The sequence below is a fragment of the Micromesistius poutassou genome (assembly GCF_964030765.1).
Source record: "Micromesistius poutassou genome assembly, chromosome: 18".
In the NCBI taxonomy this organism is placed as follows: domain Eukaryota; kingdom Metazoa; phylum Chordata; class Actinopteri; order Gadiformes; family Gadidae; genus Micromesistius; species Micromesistius poutassou.
In genome coordinates, this window is record NC_140288.1 from 4,053,012 (window position 1) to 4,074,915 (window position 21,904).

General features: G+C 47.5%; 1 protein-coding gene across 1 annotated transcript; it reads left to right on the top strand.

Moving 5' to 3' along the window:
- Positions 1-1,018: 1,018 nt before the first annotated feature.
- ehmt1b (euchromatic histone-lysine N-methyltransferase 1b) lies at positions 1,019-19,400 on the top strand. The gene is made up of 25 exons (XM_084483389.1): positions 1,019-1,105; positions 1,418-1,947; positions 2,482-2,683; positions 3,158-3,306; positions 4,392-4,544; positions 5,013-5,081; positions 5,355-5,460; positions 5,804-5,935; positions 6,302-6,588; positions 8,096-8,337; positions 8,738-8,968; positions 9,105-9,187; positions 9,705-9,811; positions 10,130-10,252; positions 11,092-11,193; positions 11,481-11,585; positions 12,151-12,305; positions 13,174-13,344; positions 14,429-14,573; positions 14,966-15,043; positions 15,492-15,607; positions 16,557-16,643; positions 16,761-16,839; positions 17,173-17,348; positions 17,579-19,400. The coding sequence occupies exons 1-25, from the start codon at positions 1,072-1,074 to the stop codon at positions 17,763-17,765; spliced, it is 3,849 nt and encodes a 1,282-aa protein (XP_084339515.1). The 5' UTR covers positions 1,019-1,071; the 3' UTR covers positions 17,766-19,400.
- Positions 19,401-21,904: the final 2,504 nt, after the last annotated feature.

The following is a 21,904-nucleotide window of genomic DNA, read 5'->3' on the forward strand; positions in this document are numbered from 1 at the left end:
CACACCATTTCCAATTAAAAATACTATTGTTTTTTGCTTCATTCAGACTCAAGGAATGAAGAAGCTGTAGTCTTGGGCTATTCGCATGTTGGAAGTGCACGTGATAATAACTCAATAAGGCCTTAAGTTCTTTGCATATGTGCTCTTAATATATTGTGTTATTGGTATCAAAGTGTTCTACTGTTGCATGGTAGAACAGTGGCTATGGAGAATGGGGACCTGTAATTCACTAGCATTACACACTCCCAACATCACAACCTCAAATGTTGAAAACAGCACCAGGTCACCTGCAGTGTGTGTGGGTGTGTGTGTGTGTGTGTGTAGCACTACTTCAAATGTAGCACTAAATCCTAAGCACTGAACATGGTACCCTAACACGCTGACAAACAAGTTAAATAGACCCTTCGTGCTTTGAACATTGGTGCAAACTCATGATTGTACTGTGGACTGATAAGACCCGGGCTGCCCTCATGGAACAGGAAGAACGCACGTCAGATCCGGACGGTTGCGTAACGTTGCGTCTGGAGGTCAATGCTTCCACTGGGCTAGCGTGAAGCGGTCTGATACTGGCACGGAGAGCAGAGGTGCTTTGGTGCTCGGTGGTTGCCATGGTTATGAGGGGAAAGATGACGGGGAGACTTTTAGTTTGATCAGCCTTCTGGATGTGCCTCTCCCTGTTGAGATGAAAGTGGGGGTCTGTCTGGGTGTCGCTTGGCGGTTAAGGGTGTGCTTCAGAAGCAACGGAGAGGCGGCTCCGGTCGGTTGTCCATTGGGTCTTTTTTAGAAGGCGACAATGGAAATACACCTGGCTCCTTCTCATTTTGTTCCTTCCCTTCCTTCCCTATGCTTGTTATCATCGCATTGATGAAACTGCTGAAACAGTTATTGTTGTTATTAACATTTATTTAACGTTCAATCTGGGTCTTGATCGGATTGTGTTCTTTATACACGCTTTTATTTTCTATATTATTTTTTTTTTCCTAATCGTTGTTATTCTATTACCCTGCCTTTCAGCCCACTGGTCTGGCCAAGGGTGGCGTTGGTAAGGAGTCCTCCACCACAGAAGAAGAGATGGAGCCCCCAGCTGATGGAGAGATGAGGCTTGGTGAGTTGGAAACACCCTTCCATTCAGAGTCCTCCTTTCATGGTTCAAACCTGCCCTCTAACTGTGTTACTCATGTACTGTATAACTGCACTACTATGCATGTACTATGTACAGACTATGTCTGTCTCTCCTTAGTGCTGCCATCACATCCGCTTTCAGGGGGAAATTCCCCGTAGTGATTGAGCCTCTGGTTGAGGATTGGCATCCATCATTACCAACAGAAGCGCTGGCTTCAGTGCAAACAGGTTTAACCTGTAACCTAATCTAACCTAATTTGTCTTGTGTCAATAATGAATCAATTGTACCCAACAGGGCGAGACCACGAGGCAGCTAGCAGACTCTCCCCGTCTCCCCGGCCCGAGGCCTTGCTCAACGGCATGGAATTGGACCACGGACCCAAGAGCGCCACCCACTGCTTCTCCGCCGGCCCCGGCGCGTTCCTCAGCGGCAACGGGACGTCCCACCTGGACGCTCCGCACGGCTCGGTCACCGGGAGCAACGGGTTTATCCTGGACAAACGGGGCGGCGGCGGCGGGGGTGGTGGTGGTGGAGCAACGGACGGAGGGGTCTCCCCGTGCAGGACTAACTGGCTCCCCCCCGGGGCCGCACTACCGGGCCACTCCCCCGCCAAACCCCCGCCGCCCGTCTCGCCCGGCCGCGCCAACAGCTCCGACGCCTGGCAGAGCGACGGCGACGGCGGGGTCGCGTCGGGGCGCCGGACGCCAGAGACTAGACACGTCCCGGGCCTGTCCGCCAACTCGTCCGCCGCTCCGCCGACGCCCGTCACCATCCACAGAGCCCGCAAGACCATGTCCCGACCTGCCGTCAGCCTGGCGCAGAAGGTAACCAGCATGCAGGGACGGCCAGCGCCTGTGGCTGCACCACTGATGGGGATAGTGTTGCAGGGTGTTCCCAACTCCCAGCTGGAGATATGATCAGGTTTAATCGCCCCAAGGGTCTGCTGCTAGACACTAGTTTCCAGATCTGCAGTCTACGTCGCAAAAGGTCCGCTAGATTATTAGACCCGATGTGAATGATACCAAGCACCACCATCTAAAGCTAAAAGAGTAGGAAAATAAAAGTGGAGTCAAAGTCCATTGAGATAAAGGCAGGATGGTCTAATGGCTAGGATTTTCACGGTAATGGCTCCATCCCCCAATGTCTGCAGCCTATACTACCTGTACCCTTGAGCAAGATGTCTAACTACCCACTTACTTGCTGCGTAATGAAATGTGTCTGAACTCACTTCAATCACTTCAAAATGTCTGCACAACGACTCAATAGTAATAGCTAATCTAGTTAATCTAATAGTTAATCCAGATCCAGGATTCCCACCCAGTGGCCCTAAAGTCATCTTTGGTTCCCGTCCTCTGCAGCTTCTCAACAGGGAACGGAGGGAAGCAAACTGTGTGAGGCCGGAGGCCGAGAGCGATGCCATGGACCCCCATCTCCAGGCCTCCCTCCAGCACCAGCTACCTCAGAGCCCCGAGGAGACGACGGCCCCGACCACCTCCTCCTCCCCGGCCACTCTGTCACCACAAGCGCCGACCACCTCCTCCGACGACAAGATCCCACTGGGTTAGACGGCACACAACCCAATGACCGGGAGACACGCAGCAGAGCCCCAAAACCTACCTGGGTTCACAGAGCCTGACACGAGGAATAGCCTGATGGCCTAATACGACTACGAGAGTGGTAGTGTCGTTAAATCCTTTAACTTTTGTTTTGCCGTGTCTCAGATGTGAATCACAACAATGTCTTTTTGTAATTTCGGGATTATTTCCCGAACTGGGACCAAAAAAACTAGGCTCCCAAAATATGTCTTGGGCCGTTTGGTTGACTCCTTTATGCCTAAAAGTGCCTAAAATGCCATGAGTGCATACATCAATAGCACGGGAGTGTGAATCAAACTCCAAACCTTGTCCATGCCATGCCCTACTTCTGGAGCTACTCAGGACCAGCGTTGGTGAACTGAACGGAAAAATAACGGGAAAAAACCAAAATACATTCTTTGTCATCATTTCTAACTTTTGTTGCATTCTGTGTTTTCAGCTTCTCAGGCCGGGGTGTGGAACTACCGCAGGAAGAAGAGGAAAATGGGCATCTACACCCTCATTCCCAAGAAGAAACGGAGAATCATGAAGCAGCGGTCGATCCGGGAGATGTACAGACGGATGCACACGCCGGCTACGAATGCCCAGGTCTTTGCCTCTGCTGTTGATACGTTTGTATGAGTCTATAGCTCATCGCACAAAACAGATCTTAGATGAATAATCCTAATACTTATTTTGATCAAAAGTAAACGTGTAATTCGCTATGAACAAATGCAAACTCAAACTCAGCCAGCTGTAGTAAACTCAAAACTTGAGCTGCTGGTGATAGACGTCATTGTAGCATGTATGACGTTGGCTACCCTACTATGCTGTGTCTCATGTGTCGTGGCAATTTCCTTTAACAGATATTGCGTCCAGGACAGATGAGATTTCTAAACGCAAAAAAAGCACACAATACTTTTAATGCATGCATACATTAGACTCCTATGTAGCAGAGCGAGTCCAGAATACAGTTTGACAGAGTTATTTATACCGTTTCAGATCCTCCCCACATTGCAGATGTCAATAATCAAATCAAGTAATGTTTACCCAAGACACAGAGTTGCCTGTGTTCTCATCAAGCAGAAGAGTGCCTAAGAGGATGTCTTCTCCCTTGCCTTACCGGTTTACCCAAGTACGAAGGTTAACATTATTGGTTGACTCTAAGGAAGGTAGGCCGGCTACCCATAGAGAAGGGTTTACATTTATCATTATTATTATTAATCCTTTGTTTTACCAGGGTAGTCACATTGAGACTGTAGTTTATTTTACAAATGAGCCCTGGCCAAAAAAGACAGCCCCTAGCTAAAAGACACCATAAAAACAGAGCAACAGATTTAGATGCCAGTGGGGAAGGTGGGACAGCTGACCAGAGCACATGGGTTAACACGACATCCCTCACTGTTGAGGTGGCTGAACCGAGCACAAAGGTCACTAGGTAGACGACACTGGGGAAACGCAGGATGGAGAGTCAATGCGCAGAATGGAAAACAAAGCCTATATGACTAAAAGGTAGCAACGTATGAATTTTTCCATCACATATGCAACTTGCCAAATTCGACGAGTCCTGCTCTTTTATTCAGCCATCGTCACTTATTTTGTCAGTACTCGAAAGTCAGTTTATTTTATTTTTTTCCATTTTCTTTCTATGTAATTAATTTCATGCATTTTGAATTCTTCTCTCCATCTGGTAGCCAAAGGAGGAGAAGGGTGTGAATGGAGAGAGGATGGAGAACTCTGAGGAGGAGTCTGAGGAGATGTACGACTGGGAGGAGGAGGAGCAGGACGAAGAGGAAAACGGCAAGGGCTCCCAGGACCTGAGCAGCACGTCTGAGCCCGTCTCTCAGGTTGGAGCAGAACAATACCTTGGTTGTCTTGATAAATCACCACATTTCACCGTGTGGTGAAATGCCTGGTTCTCAGTATTTACAAGCGTTGGACTCTGCAAGGCTCGGCTTAGCTCAGGAGGTAGAGCAGGTTGACTTGTAACCGGAAGGTTGCTGGTTCGATCCCCGGCTCCTCCTAGTGTCGACGTGTCCCTGAGTGAGACAGTGAGACACTGAACCCTAACTGCTCCTGACAAGCTGGCTGTCGCCCTGCATGGTTGACTTCCGCCGTCGGTGTGTATTAACCGTTGTAAGTCGCTTTGGATGAAAGTGTCTAAATGCTAAATGCCCTAAATGTAAATGTTAATTCCATGTAAGTGACAGGCTTTCCTCGGTTATTTAGGCCTGTTGTGTTACTGTGTGTGTTATGGATCTGCATTCCACTGTATCTGGTGGTAACTGTGTGTTTTCCTTGGTGTGTTGCAACAGGGGGAAGACCAAGAGACTGAAGATTCAGTAGAAGAGGAGGGAGAGGAAGACGATACTGAGTCAGACTTGGTATGTTCAGACTTCTACCTGGCATTCGGTTGAACCCTCTACAAATGATAAGTTACTACTTGTGGCGCAATGCTCCCAATGCTCAATGGAAATGTGTCCGCAGTATGGCTTGCGCCAAGTCTAAAGGGAGCCAAATGCTAACCCTTTCGTTCTGTTTTGCCGTGGTGTTTCTTAGTCACTCTTGTAATAGGACACCATTTTTCGAAGGTGGTTTCTGAGGTTAACCATCGGATGGCGCTGTGCTTTCGTCCAAATTATTTTTCTCCACCTCAGAGCTCCGAATCCAGTGGGAAGAAGAAGAAGATGATGAAGAAGAAGATAAAGACAGACAGCCCCTGGCTCATACCATCCAGGATATTGAAAAAGAGCAGGGTCAAAGGTAAGTGATTTACAATTCAACGTTCACAGTGTATGAACAACATGAAGGATTCATTTTGGTTCTGGAACTTCTTCTTGGTTGGCTCTGGGTTTTTGTACCGGAGAAGCGGACCCACTTGCCAAATAAGGCTTCTGACATCAACGATGATTGGAATCGATGCTTGTATATTAAAGGTTGTGTACTTTTCCTAGTCTAATTTTAGTGTATCCTTTTGATATTTGAGATCGATGTTCAAGTGTTGGTGTTGGTGTAGTTTGACATCTCCTTGGCCTGAGGCCTTGCTCAACGGCATCAAAATCTGACACTGCATCAAACTCGACCTTTTTGACCTCCTTCCTTCTAGGACCTGAAACCCAAGCCCTGTCCCAGGCCTCATCCCTGGCCCAGACAAACTCCCTAAGAGGGTACACCCAGATACTCCCCAAGCCTGTTCACCCCAAGGTCCCGGAGAGCCTCTTACCCTTCCCAAACGCCGGTGAGAAACCGCTCCAGGTCCTCTGATACCGTGACATCAGTGTACGTAGTGTGAAGGGTTAAACTCTGTCTGTAGTAGCTGATCTACTACTGGTACATTTAAACAAAAGTCAATGTGTACCATCTCGGTCACATTGGACTCTGCCCAAAGTAAATCCCAAGGGTTTGGATCAGACTTATCGTGGCTATGGTAACACAACAAGGGCTGGGGGGGTCGATCCCAAATTAGCAACACTCACCAGGTCCTTACGGACGTGTATCTGAGTCCACTCTGGAACACAGGCCCTCGCAAACGACAAGACAGTATGGTGAAGCGATACGCCGCGTCTCTGACACGTGCTGAAGGCCTCTCCGTCGCCCCTTCCAGGCGTCTCCAGGTCCTCGGCGGAGGCCGACTGCCTCTCCCAGGAGCTGCCGCTGTGCAGCTGCCGCATGGAGACGCCCAAGAGCCGCGAGATCCTCATCCTGGCGGACAGGAAGTGCATGGCCACGGAGAGCGTGGACGGGCTGCTGCTGCGCTGCCAGGCGGCGGTGCTGAAGCACGAGATGATGCGGCCGGCCAACACGCTGCAGCTGCTGGTGCTGTGCGACGACCACCGCGCCGGCATGTTCGAGCACCAGTGCTGCCCCGGCTGCGGCTACTTCTGCAGGGCCGTGAGTAACCGCCGCGCCTCAGCCTGACCGCCACTAGCCCGGAGCTATGATGACGATGATGATGATGATGATAATTCAAATGTTTTTATTGCGGAAAATTTTCGGAAACATACAATGCAATACAATTTTTAAAATCTACAAAATCAGACATTATGCGTAAAAGAGAAAGAGAAAGTAAAAACAATACTGATAAAAAAATACAAAAACTAAAATGAGACTTTAGAAATTGAAAATTAGACTGCCCTGCTATATTTCAGTGTCTCTTACAGGGGATTTCCCATGAAAGTAGTCGGCTGAAAAAAACGGCTGCCAGACCCTATAAAATCTCACGGTAGAACCTTTTGTTCCCTATTTGAGCTTCTCAACCTTTAAATGTGCCACCACATCCCCCACCAAACCGCCCGTGTGTTCGAGGGGTCGGCGACGTGACGTGAGCTGTGCAGGTTCACATGCTCAATGTGCCACAGCTGAACTGGAGCCATTATACGTTATCCATTTAGTGTGCTAGCTGCTAACACAGCATGTTAATGTGTCAGCCTATGCATCCGCGTGTCATTACGACAGCCGACCCGGGGTAATGATGTCCTAACCTCTTCAGCGTTGCACGCGCTAAAACGAAAACCCAGAGGTTTTTTATGAGTCTGTACAACATTGTACATGCTGATGTAGAGGCTAATTAAGCCTTTCAAAGGTCTTTGAAAGGCAACCATTGAGATCTGTTATAGTTGTTTATTAATTGAGGTGTACAGGTGGTGTTTGTTGTTGCTGCTGGTTGAGCCTTGGAGGGTTTATGTGGTTCGAGGGTGGAGTATGTTATCCTCGAGGAGAAGGGAGCAGGGCTGTGTTCAGGGGCCAAAAGTGACACCTGCCACCAGGCAATGACTGATAGATTTAACCATTTGGCAGGTAAAGTAACATGCAGGCTTACATGTTAAAGGTGACGTATTACTCCACCGGGTGTGAGTGTGATTAGCCGTTACAAACCATTTTGAAAATCGGCCTCTTCTGACATCACAAGTGGGTGTGTCCACCTAGATGTGTGCTGGATAGATCCGTCTACCAGCCTTCCCAGTGGACTGTAGCAAATGTTGCTCATCTATCCACCACACACTCATCACACTCACACCTGGTGGTATAAATATGTCACCTTTTCAAAACGATTGCTTGGCCATTAAAAACTCACAAGTTAATTTTGGGCCATGGGTTTGTTGCATCGTTTGAACTGTGGTTCAAACGATTGTGTTGCATATTCTGAGAGGAGAAGGAAACGATCCAAAACATGCTTCTTAAGGCCTGGAAGGAGACTCCTGTACTCTCTGACAACAGGTGTCCTTTTTAACCTAAGTCATATTCCCTACGTTCTTGTCAAATAAAAAAAAAGAGAACGTAGACTTGGCATAAACCGTCCCCGCTCCACCCCCAACACACACACCTCAACGTAGTGCAAGAAGGGAACCCCTCTCCAGAACCTTCTGACCGGGGTGGTCCCTCTGCTCCACCTCCCCAGGGAACCTTCATGGAGTGCCAGCCGGACCTCAGCATCTCTCACCGCTTCCACCGGGCGTGCGCGTCGGTGCTGAAGGGCCACAGCTTCTGCCCGCACTGCGGCGAGGAGGTGGGCAAGGCCAAGGAGGTGACCATCGCCAAGGCCGACACCACCTCCACCGTGGCCCTGGTGGTCCCGCAGCACCAGGGGCCCCCCACCCCGGGGGCCCTCGAGGGCCGCGCCGACACCACCACCGCCGACGGGTAGGTTGGTTGGTGGAGACCTGGGGGGGTGGGGGGGGTGGTGGTCGGTGGGGGAGACAAGAGACGCTGTCAGGTTGATAGATGGGATGGTACCACTCTGTGTGTTTGGTCTAATTGGCCCATAATGGTTTGATTTTGTGCAACTACAGTTTCAGAATGAAGACAGATTGGCAATGCATGACTTTATTTTAAGGACTTTGTTTTCTTACAATGCAGACATTAGGCTTTCATATTATGGTAATGATCCAAAAATCCCAGAGGATCTGCAGGCCTATCATTTTAAACTAAACTAATAAAGTATTATATTATATATTTTACTACTAATAAAGTATTATCTCTAGGATGTAGTCGTTTAAATTGGGCTGGAGTTGATTTTGGTTTTCTTGTCTGGTCCTCCCAGCTCTTCTTCTCTGGTGCTGAGAGCTGAGCCCGGAGGAGGAGGCAGGGCAGACAGTTCTCTGTCCGTCGGTCCGGGAGACGCACTGGAGACGCGCTGCGCTCCCCCCGGGTGGCCCCGGATGAGACCACCTCTGGCTGGACCAGGGGTGGTCGTGACCCCCACGGCCGGGACCCCCCTGGGACCCCCCAAGGACACGCTGGAAACCATTCTCCAAGCCCTGGACATGGAGAAGTGAGGATTACCGTCATGGAATATTACCAACATCAACCATAACAACGGTCCTTTATCAGCAAGTCCTGCGTGTGGGGTTCTTGTGAAATGGTGTTGTTGTTGTTGTCATAATTGGATGCACGTTTTCTTCCACCAGGCCCAAGAAACTACGGTTTCACCCGAAGCAGCTTTACACCTCCGCCAAGCAGGCGGAGCTGAAGAAGGTGGTGCTGATGTTGGGTACGTTGGCGCCACCACCCAACTAGTCTGAAAACGTTCTGATCCCAAAGTCTGAGCCCAAAGTTTACCCTGGTCAGTGGGGTCAGAGTAGCACCGTCTAGGGTCTATAACATCGCGGGACAAAAAACGCGTCGGAACTCCGAAATAGACTATTCTCAGGCAGACAGAATTAGGCCCTGTCCCAATTCTCCTCCCTTAAAACTTCCACTTGGTTTGGAGTGCCCTCAACAGTAAATCTTCCACTTCGTTTTAAGCCTGCATCGGACCTCACTACGTTTTGAGGGTTGATTATAAGGGCAAAATAGCACTCCCCCTTGCTCCCTACAGTAATGGGACACCCTACCCCTACACGAGAATGCGCAAAATCTAGGGTTTGGGCAAAAATCTAGGGTTAGGGGAGGAATTGGGACGGGGCCATAGTGTTGACCACTACTTCACGGCATAGGCCGGTTTCCTATTTCCTGACCTGTCTGTCTGTCTGTCTGTCTGTCTGTCTGTCTCTCTCTGTGTGTCACAGTGGACGGCATCGACCCCAACTTCAAGATGGAGGCGCAGAACAAGCGCACGCCGCTCCACGCCGCCGCCGAGACGGGCCACGAGGAGATCTGTCACATGCTGGTCCAGGTACGGCCGGCTGACGGCCCCGCCGACGCGGATGAAAACGTTTCTCTCACGACTACACGACAGGAGATGCAGATTTATAACGAGACGCGTATACGTATAGTCTCATGGAGATGATCGATGCTGTTGGTTGAGATGGGTGAAATGATTTATGTTTGGTGGATATATGCACGCATGGTATGCATCACGAACTGGGCATAGGTGTTTGTTTCATATATCAGTCAGTTACTCAACAACCACCACTAAAGTGTGTGTGTGTGTGCGTGCGTGTGTGTGTGTGTGTGTGCGTGTGCGTGTGTGTGTGTGTGTCTACGTGTCCAGGCGGGGGCTAACCTGGACATGTGTGACGAGGACCAGAGGACGCCGCTGATGGAGGCGTGTGAGGGGAACCACATGGAGACGGCCCGGTACCTGTTGAGGGCGGGGGCCAGCGTCACACACAAGGTACCCGCGCGAGGGGGGGGTCTCCCCTTTACATGAAGGCCTAGGCTCTCCCTCTCTCTAGGCAGTCACAGGGGGGCGTCCTAATTGGTTTTAAGATGGTTGTGTTTCCAATGAGAGCACTCATACAAAATGAGGTGTAAAAATGACAAACTCGATGTCTCCGTGGCCTTGGAAGGGAGCACGGTGTTGCAGTGCCACTATTGCGCTGTGAGGGGACAACCCTGATGCATACAGTATATCCACATGGCCTTTTAGAGTACTTTGTGTAAGAATCAGGAATTCCTTCTCACTACTGCCCCCTTTGGCCTTCAGGGAACTGCAGCCTGGTCACGCGTGCGAATCGAGAGCCTTGGAGGGTTGAGACAATGGGACTGGATAATGGCATGACGGTCATGCCGTTATCCACGCTTTTGGCGTCAAATCCCGGCATATCTGTCCCGCTTCGAATATCAAAGAATTCAACTGTTCTAGCAATGGAGAGATAGTCCCATTTCCCTCCCCTTAACAAGAACATTTGCTTTGAGTGCCCTTAGCTGCAAGTCAGCTCCCGAGCTGGCTAGCGTTCAAGGGTTGATTTTAAGGGAAAAATCTAGGGTCAGGGCTCAAATGTAGGGGAAGGGGGAGAATTGGGACAGGGCCCTAGTCAGTGAAGGGGACCTGTTCATATATTGGTGATTTAAATAAATCAATTCATGTCAAACCCTACACTTCCCTTTTTAAGAAAAACTATGTACACCAGACGTATCCTTTACAGAAGTGCCTTTTAGAGACGTGGTAGCGGTACAGTTTGAAGGCATGAGCGTTGGTCGTTGAGCGGTTTTTGACTTGTGGTTTCTCAGGACGTCGAAGGCTTCACGTGTCTCCACCTAGCGGCCAAGTCGGGCCACTACAGGGTGGTGGAGTACCTCCTCTCCACCCAGCTCATCGATATCAACTGTCAGGTACCTGCGTGCTGCTCCAGCACCGTGACACTCTGGGGCTCTGACCCCGCCGTGACCCTTCCTTGTTGTTTTTGGAGAATAACATTTTTAAACGAATGTGTTTTACTTAAATAACACGTATTAAAGAATACATAATAGAAACATATTATTTTTATGTTTTCTTCATGTCGAAATTAATTACATTTTTCATCGTCATTCATTCCTTTTATCGTCTTCGTATCTTTTTGTGTCTCCATTTTTACCATTGATATGTTTTTTTATGATGATTTTAAACGTGTTTCCTCCAGGACGACGGTGGGTGGACGGCTATGATCTGGGCCACAGAGTACAAACACCTGGACCAAGTGAGGCTGCTGCTGTCCAAAGGAGCTGACGTCAGCATCCGAGACAAGGTGTCCATTTTAATCCCTTCCGCTTTCTTGCTACAGATATCATTTATTTTGCTTGCTTGCTGAATATCGGTTTTGCTGTTGACCTACATTTCTATTTTTTTCTCTTTGTAGTTAAATAAATAAATAAATAAATACATTTTCTTTTGCAAGATGTTTTGTTTGCCTTTTAGGTTGGCTATTTTAAAGTTTAAATATTGTGGCTCGCTGTACATGGATACGTTTATCTTGGGATGCATCCTTGGCAAACATACTATTTGAAAGAAAGCACCAAGTCTGCACAATCTATTCCCACCAGTGTTGTCCTCACTCGCCCTCCACCTGCATGAAAGTGGATGCTTATGGCTCTACGCCAAAAACCTGAAGGCACATCTTTACTTGTAAGGAGGCACAGAGCTACCGCTGTAGATGTTGCTTCCTCAGACCAGCTTGCCAGCCAGTGTGATGCCGGCAGTAATGGAGTCGATACCACAATATTATACTTGAGGTTAGGGTTAGGGTTGATCTCGTTGTGTACACCAATGCGACCAATGAACCGACGGATGTCGTATATCTCCCCCCCGGTCAGGAGGAGAACATCTGCCTCCACTGGGCGGCGTTCTCCGGCAGCGTGGAGATCTCGGAGCTGCTCATCAAGGCCCACGGGGAGCTGCACGCCGTCAACGTCCACGGGGACTCGCCGCTGCACATCGCCGCGCGAGAGAACCGCGTCGAGTGTGTCACGTGAGTCTTTGTTTAATAAAAAATAAAACGATGTATCACCATGGTGACGAACTACAGCAAATTCTCTGTTTTATAAACCAATTTCAAAATGACCAAAATGACTGTGTTGGAGATCATATAAGACATATAACCATGTTTAAAACTTGGTAAGAAGAATTGCGCTGTACCGGCCCTTTAAAAAGTGTTGGGACTGTGGTAGAAATCCAGTGAGGGGCAGTCAGAGAGTGGGCTTTGGATTAAGCGCTACTCAGCGTATACATTTAAAGAGACATTTACTGTAATGGTTCCACCACATGTGGTCATTACGCTGTCACGCTGCCATTTTCTTAATCCGTATTCACACACAGTCCCAGCGCAGCCCATCAGTACTGATCTCCATTTCACTTCATTTACACTTCAATCCATCACACATTACGTTAAATGTACATTAGGATATTCTTCAAGGGTTTGGGTTGTTTAAGGAGGGGAATATAATGAATTGTGTATTTTATTGATATTATATAATTGCAGTTATTAATAATTTCAGGTGTTTGTCTTTTTATGTTTATTGATGTACATTTTCTGTAAAATGGACTGGGCTAATGGGAGGAGCCAGCCTATGCATAGCGCTCACTAAAGCCAGTCAGGGGTGAGGGGAGTCAGGGAACGTCCACCACCCGGTGTCACTTTGCGGACCCAGAAGGTTACAGCCGGCCTCAGTGCCTGCTGTTGTTTTATTATATATTTTATTTTAAAAAAATTGGCAGAAGCTTTTTTTTTTTTCCACCAATCCTGCCTCCCTGCTAACAGACGTCTCGTCGCGGATCCAAAGCATCCCATAATATTAACAACCACGCCTCGTCGTCTTGTCCTCCCCCCGCTCCGCCAGGTTGTTCCTGTCCCAGGGGGCCAACGTGTACCTGAGGAACCGCGAGGGGGAGACCCCCCTGGACTGCTGTGGCCAGACCTCCAAGGCCTGGCTCTGCCTCCAGGACCACCGCCGGCAGCAGGAGGCCCTGAACAGCTGCCCCCCGGAGGGCACCCAGAAGGTCCTCAACAGGTGGGCCCCCAAAGTCACCCAGTGGATGGAATCAGTTAGGAAATGTAGTTGCGATATCGGCCAAAATGTGCTCGCTAACGCGCGTGCTCGCTAACGCACGTGCTCGCTAACGTGCGCTGCTTGCTAACGCATGCTGCTTGCTAACGCGAGGGCTTGCTAACACGCGCTGCTTGCTAATGCGCGCTTGCTAACGTGAGGGCTCGCTAACGCACGCTGCTTGCTAACGCACGCTGCTTGCTAACGCGCGCTGCTCGCTAACGAGGGCTTGCTAATGCTCAGCTCTGCTGTTAGAATGCATGGATTGAAAGTATGTATCCAGCCTTGGGTCCTGAATGATCAGCAATAACGAAACTGACAACCCTCAGGTTTGAAGGTTTCTAAGAAGACTTTCTATATTATATATTTATTGGGTTATATATATATATATATATATCGGTATATTGGGTTTGTTATGACCTTCCTAAAGGACCTGCTGTTGGTGTAGGGAGGAACTATTTGTCCACTTGTGAATTAAGTGTTCTGGGACCAGATGGCTCCTCATCTCCAGACATGCTGTCTCGTCTGGTCCAAACACTCTGGCTTTCATACTCAATCATTTATAGTTTTCTATTCAATGTTTGTACTCAAAACATTTTGTATTTGCACGGCCTTTTGACAAGCCGTCGGGGTCACTGTGAACTGCGTGGCCCAGGCCAAGCGCTTCAGGCCCATGGGATCTAGAATCTCATCCCTTAGCAACAAGCTGCATATTTTTTCCTAGAAGAACATTCATTCTTGTCTTCTTCAAATCATGCGTACATCTTGTGTTCAGTTTTTCCCCCCCCTCAGTTGCAGGAATGATCAGTAAGACACATTATCACAGTGTGTGTGAAGACGGCTGACTGGTGACTGATGACTGATTTAGTCATTGTGCGACAGGAGTCCAATTAGACGCCAGATGAGGTTGCTTAAGCCAGCCGTCATCCACACACACATTATACTTTTCTTTAAACACGATGTCCTTTGTCTACCGATGTCTATGACGGCGGGCTGCGTCGCATCAGAACGTCCTGCTGACCTCGGCCACTTCCTGTTTCCTGTGCAGAGACGTTGCCAGGGGCCACGAGAGGGTTCCCATCCCCTGCGTCAACTCGGAGGACGGACAGACGTGTCCGGAGAACTACAAATACATCCCCGTGAACTGCGTGACCTCGCCCATGAACATAGACCGCAACATCACACACTTACAGGTGACTTACACTAACACACAACATCACACACTTACAGGTGACTTACACTAACACACAACATCACACACTTACAGGGGAGCTCCACTAACACACATCACACACTTGACAGGTGAGCTAGGCATTTATCTTTGACAGTGAATTATAGCGCCCCCTATGGGCGAAGTGGTACCATACCTGGAGAGCGGCTAACAGGGAATACATACATATGTCCCTGATCATACCCATTACTCGAAATACAATATTACAATAGTGATTTAAGGAATGATAAAGCTTGCATTCAGCTACAGTTGGTTTAAAGAGGAACTATTCATTCAAATCAAACAACATGGTCGTTCTATTTTAATACTATAATTTACATAAAATACAATGCTGCTGTCTTCTTGCCCCCACAGTACTGCGTGTGTAAAGAGGACTGCTCGTCCAGCGTGTGTATGTGCGGACAGCTCAGCCTGCGCTGCTGGTATGACAAGGTGAGGACGACTATCGCTGACCCCAACTTCCCCAACAAACCTGTGATATCAAAGTCCCAGCCAGTGAATACTCATCGCTCCATGAATCACAATGAGCTATTTATGCACTTATGGTTTAAGTCAGCAGGTAGAGGTTTGGCGTCACCCTCGATCTTGTACAGATAAAACTTGTTCTCCCGTGCGTTACATGGTACAACGTACATTAAGTGTGTTCATTGAGTGCGTTCATTAAGTGCCAGGACGTACAACAGACAATAGCGGGCGGGGGCGGGGGGGGGGGGACTGAATGGCTCTGCAGAGTCTAGGTGAACTCTGAACAGGTGAGTTTCGAGTCTTTTGCGGAAGCTACTGAGCGACTCTGACGATCTGTGCTCCCGTCAACGAGGAGCGACGCAGAACCAGAGTTGTTGCATTTGTACATGTCCCCTGGTCCTTTTCGGCCCTGCAGGCTGGCCGTCTGCTGCCTGAGTTCTGCCGTGAGGAGCCTCCTCTGATCTTTGAGTGCAACCACGCGTGTTCCTGTCGGAGGACCTGCAAGAACCGCGTGGTGCAGAACGGACTGAGGTACGGTCTGAGCTGTGCAACCGGAATGTTCCTTAGCCTGCAGACTATGCACGTTAAACACGCTACAAAGTCCATCTCACACAAGCCCATTCCATTTCCCCTTTGTGTCATTTTTCTGCGCGTGAGGCTGCAGATATAAATGTTTTTAAAGGTCCCGTGACGTGCCACCAGGTGTGAGTGTGATTGGCCGTCACAAGCCGTTTTGGAAATCTGCCCCTTGTGACATCACAAGTGGGGGTGTCCACCTAGATGTGTGCTGGATGGATCAGTCTGCCAGCCTACCCCAGTAGACTGTAGCAAACGTTGCTCATCATATCCAGCACGTAGGGTCAGGATTAAGTAGGCACGTCAGCAGGGACAACCATGGTGGAAAGTGGCTGCGGTCTTTTTTCTGCCATGATCTCAGAAGGAAAATCAGGGAGGTCTATACTGTATGTGTGATCTAATGTGCTCCGGAATCGTCCTCCAGTAAAACACGATATACACGTGAAAAAAGATGTGTTTATTATAATTTCTGACATGAGATGTAGCCTGGGTGGTAAAGTTCTGTTGTTTTTGTTGTACTACACCCACAAGACTAGATAATATCGAGAACAAACATTTAGACTTTAGACGTTGTCCCCAAGGGGAATTGTTTTTCACATCACAAGTACAGGTATGGACCGCACGCTGACAGTTCATAACAAATGGACAACAAACACAACAACATGCAGACAGAATATATAGACAGAGTGGGACTGGAGTGGTTTAATCTTGGCCTTTTGTTAAGGGTCGCTATGTCTGCAGGCAGCAGGCTTTTGCCATAGAGAGCCGTCCTGCACATCAGGGACCTGTACCTGCGTCCAGAGGGCATCATGGTGAAGTGGCCGTTGAGTGTGTGTGTGTGTTGTCCTGTGCTATTGTAAATGCGATGCGTTTAATCCGATTTAATGATGTTATTTGTTTTCAGGATCAGACTCCAGCTCTTCAGGACCCCGAAAAAGGGCTGGGGCGTGCGGGCGCTACAAGACATACCTCAGGGCACTTTTATTTGCGAGTATGTTTTTGTATTTATGTACAGCACAATGACTTCTGTTTGTTATTTTTTTTCAATAACTAACATACATCTGTCCGTCACTGATTCACTTTTAATCCCAACTGTTTTGTCTCCCAGGTATGTGGGGGAGATCATTTCAGAGGAGGAAGCTGAGATGAGAAAAAACGATACCTACTTGTTCAGCATGGACAACAAGGTACACACAGACCTCAAATACCGTTGATTCATACCATATGTACTTTTGTTTCTAGATTGGGTCATGGCAGTTTTATCCACCAGATGATTGCAACTGCATCTTGTTGATATGTGTATGAGTTGAGGTTGACAAACAGCGGTTCTTCCACTCGACTTAATTCAAGTTGATGTCGATTTCACACTCTCCTTTTTCTTTCTCTCTCAATTTATCACTTTTGCTGTTTATCTCTCTCTGTCTCTGCTATCCTTCTATCTCTCTCTCTGTCTCCGTCTCTCGTGCTCTCTGTCTCTCTCGCTCTCTTCCTCGCTTGCTCTCTCTCTCTCGCTCTCTCAGCCAAAGGACGTTTACTGCATCGATGCCCACTTCTACGGGAACATCAGCCGCTTCATCAACCACATGTGCGAGCCGAACCTGTTCGCGTGTCGCGTCTTCACCAGCCACCAGGACCTGCGCTTCCCCCACATCGCCTTCTTCGCCTGCGAGAACATCAAGGCTGGAGAAGAGCTTGGGTAGGGGGTTTGAAACCAAACTAGGTCCATGAGGGTGTTCACCCATCGCTACTGAAGGTTTCTAAGGACACTATATCTAAGTTGCCTCCACCAGGCGGCAACGTTAGATTTCCGTCGAAATTGTTTGATTTGATTTGTATTATTTTTGTAGCTTTAGAGAACTAGAGGATTTCCAGGGTAACCGTGCCGTTTCACTAATGCATCACCCTCTGTTCCCCCGCCCTTCTCAGGTTCAACTACGGCGAGCTCTTCTGGGAGGTGAAGAGGAAGCAGTTCAGCTGTGAGTGCGGCTCTCCGAAGTGCCGGTACTCGGCGGCGGCCTTGGCCCTGCTGCAGGCCGACGGCACCCCGGGGGGCGCCCGGCAGCAGTCCAGCACCCTGCCCGACACCAGCTCTTCCCACGGCCCGGCCACCTGAATCCCCTGGAGAACCTGGGGGGGTGGTGGGTCCACCTTGAGATCCACGTTCTAGCTGGAGGATCAGGCTGTGTGCCCGAAGAACCCGTTTCTACCTTGGAAGATCCTGGCTCTTATCGGGAGGACCTAGGCTACACCCGTAGACCCTGGTTCTACCTGGACATTGTGGGTCCACCTATAGAACCAGGCTCTACCTGGAGTTGCAGATTCTACCTGGAGAACCTCTAGAGATAGTCTGGAGAACCTTGTCCTCACTCATCGGACCGGGGTTCAACATGGACAACGTTACAAAGTTTGAGCTGAAGAACGTTTGGGTTCCCCAAACGAAGAGAAGAAACTGTGCGGTTCCCAAGCGTGTTCTGCCGTACTCACCACCAGCCACATCTATATGAAGACACTCAACCATACATACAGTTGCACATGAATACATGTGCGTAATTTCTGACTCGCCCACCAGAACATGAATCCATGGACCATGTACACATACATACACACACAAGGCCTGTACAGTCTGCCTTCCCCCCCCCCCCCCCCTAACAGGTAACAGGACCTTCAATCCCATCCAAGACAGTGACGCACACAATCATATGCACAATTCACTAGTGCAGAAATTCACCACTACTTCACCTTTCAAACTTGTGTAATATACCATTAGGGGGCAGTAAAGACAAGCAAACCTAACCTATCCGTTTTTTGGTCAAAACCATGGCTTTTTTCAAAAACCTTTCCCGGGAGATGCAGCTTTTTACTTGATTTCGGTAGAAACTTTGTCCAAATGGAGTAAATATATTTTCTTGTGGCCACAATTATGAAATTGGACTTTCAGAGAGATGGCATGATGTTTTTTATGATGACAAGACAAATGGATGGGAGCAACTTGGTAGACGTCTAGTAGTTAATTAGCATGTACCATTCCATCTAGAGAGTCCTAGTCCTAGTGCTTGTATTCCTGAGTTTGTCTGAAGAAAAATGCTCTGAACTAGTCGATTACAGTTTTTTGACTTTGAGTTAAATTGTGGAACAATGATAAGGTTGTTGACAAAGTTTTCTATGCGTCATTCAGTTCACTGAAAAAAAAAAAGTAGCCTTCCAGAAAAAGCATTTTAATCAAAATGGGCTGGACATTTTTTCAAAAGGCGCTCACATCCTGCCATGATTTTAGAACATCATTTTGATATAAACCCTTTAAACTCACCCCTGAAAATCAAGAAGTGTGGTGCTAACATTTTTGCTGACTCTGTGGCTGTAGTTGGTGAAAAGGGGCCTCTTGCTACAAAATATGAATTGACAATAAATATCAATTGACGGCAACCAATAGTTCTTGAATCAATAACTTTGCAACCGTTTGATCCCATTCAAGCAGTGATGAGCATGAAAAGGTGCTAAAGAAGCATTTTCTTTGGTTTCCATTTTGTATTTTACCCGAGTGAATATAGCTGTAAAATAACGTTTTGTATGTTACCAGACTTTTCTTTTCTTTTTTAAACCTGTAGTTACTGTAGTTGGCCTGTTTTTAGTTATGTTAACAATGGCCAACCTGTCTTTGTCTTAAAATGGTATTAGTAAAGCAGTGACTCTTGTGGAATTGATTGCAGATAGACATTTAAAGAAAAAAATAAAGAAAAAATGCACTTCGGTTTATGTTACATCTCTGGATCCTATACCTTTCGTCTAATTAGTTGTACCTTTTTCAATAAATTTACTACTAATGCATCAGTTGAAGTTGTGATTGCTGCGATGGCATCCACAATGATTTGATTCTTGTGTAATCCTCTGCTTCTTCAAATCAGTTGTGGTGTGATTATCAGGGCTACCTGTATTGTTGCACACAGCCCAGCTGAAGATCAGTTATGCTGAACGAAGTAGTGCTGTAGTAACTATAATACAAGCAGTTATACACACTTAGACATATTCATGTTTGCATTATCTGGAAGGTGAATGAAGTTGAATGGTGGAGCTCACTGCAGAATTTACATCTGTGTGTTAATGCTAATGATGTCTGACATTATAGTAGTCTCACAGCTCTATTTTAACCCTGAGAAGGTTCACAAAAGGATAAAAAGTCATTATCCTGAACAAGCCCTTTACAATTGGACGTTTAATTCACTGGATTTTTGTCTGATTAATACCATTTAATATAAAATCTCCTTACATATGAGTTTTGTTCCCCTTTTTATTGAGTCCAAGTGAGCTACACACCACTATTTAAGCAACTGGATCTCCCTCCCTAAGTGGGTCTATACACTGGCCAGCAATTTAATTTTCATTCGCTTGAGGCTTGAAAATGAAATATGGACGCAGCTGTGCATCTTCTTTAATGAGTTCAAAATCTAGCAGCTGTTATCTAGCCTTCTATCTATGTTATATTTACAGCCGCGGCAAAGCTCTTAAATTTTTTTTATACTGTACTGAATTAAAAATCGTTCAAAGAAAGAAGAAAGAAAAGAGTTCAAAGGGGGGGGGGGGGGGGGGGGTTTGGCCTTGCTGGTGGTAACCATGGTAACCGATGCCTACGTTTACATCCGTTGACCACGGTGACACCATCAGCAGCAAGTGATGAGAGCAAGTAGCCTACTAACGGCTGCGGCCTGCGGGAGGGAGTGGAGATGGACGTCCAACCCCGCCCACATCCAGTACCTTTATCGTGCTTCATTCAGGACGAAACTTGCTGCATTTACGAGACCTGCGAACTGTAGGGATTTCGTTTTCTTTTTAACGTACATAAAGGTTGTCGTCTATAAAATTACGTTGGCCAGTTAATTCCAGTTAAGTCAATTATTTGTGGCCAGAGGGGGGCCTCCGCTGCACTACAGGACTGCTGAAACCACTGACTGGGAGACGTTTAAGCAGGCAGCCGCCTGCCACGACCTCACAGACATCGAGGAGTCCTCTGACACTGTCACCTTCTACATTAGCAAATGAATTGCTGATGTGACCTCCAACAGAACCATCACCGCCCGGGCTAACCAGAAGCCATGGCTGACAGGAGAGGTCTCCGGGAACACCGCCCTCAGAGCTGGGGACACAACCTGCACGCAACGACCACGACCAGATGCGTGGACGCAGCCGCGAACCTGTTTTTGTTCTGCGTCGGGTTTTAGTGAGTGGACTAATCACTGCCCTTGCTGCTGCGTCACCTCGACGGAAGGTTACAATTTTTGGGAGTTTGCACGTCAGCCAGCTCTGTGCAGGAGTTACAACAATAAACGGGCCATGGGTTGGAGGGTGAACATTTATTTATTTTTATTTATGATTTTATTTGGTTGAAAAGTTTCCAGGATGCTGTGAATGTTGGGCCAAATAGGAGCTACAGAGGGGCAACTCCAAAATAAATATGAAAATGCTTTGTGTCCATGTTTATGCCACATCGGGATTTGGATACACAACTAATACTTGTTAGTAGGATCAATTATCTATTGGTTTTTGTCTTGAATTTGTTGACAGAATATATCACTAGATTTATCCTTTCATGTTTCCTTTCAATTGCAGATACTCCACGAACCTGGGATCGCATGCACACCATCGCCTGGGTGTATAACCTGTTTGGGTTTTGTTCAATAAACGACTGTTCTTAAACTGTTCATGGTGTGTCTCCCACATTTGTCATGGCTGAAGAGCGAGGTTATGACGGCAAATTCTCTTGTAGTCCCTGTTGAACTACAATAAAATATATTTTAATGGATAAGATACATTTTAGTATCTTTAATCAACTAAACGACCTACTAAATAGGTATTCCTCATGGTTTGCCCTCTCAAAGGCTGAGTGGAAGTTCTCTCCCCAGGATGTCCACTTGAAGATGAAAAGGGGTCGTTGTAGGACTAGGGAGAGTAATCACATGAACACAGGGGAGACAGTGAGTGTTATAATTATTCATGTGTCCTTCATTTCCATAACTACCTCATATAGAAACATACCGATTGTGGTAACATATATTGTATATGTTAATATAGCACATTATTACATACATTGGCTTTAGGTTATGAACAACATTTGTTAACCATATATTCACAGTATAAACTACAACTTCTTGATGGAGATTCACCTGAAAGATATTCTTTTGAAGTGCACCATTGGGATATTTCTGAATAGCAAAAATCATATGATACATCAAATAGGCTATTGCTATAAAGTACTGCTAT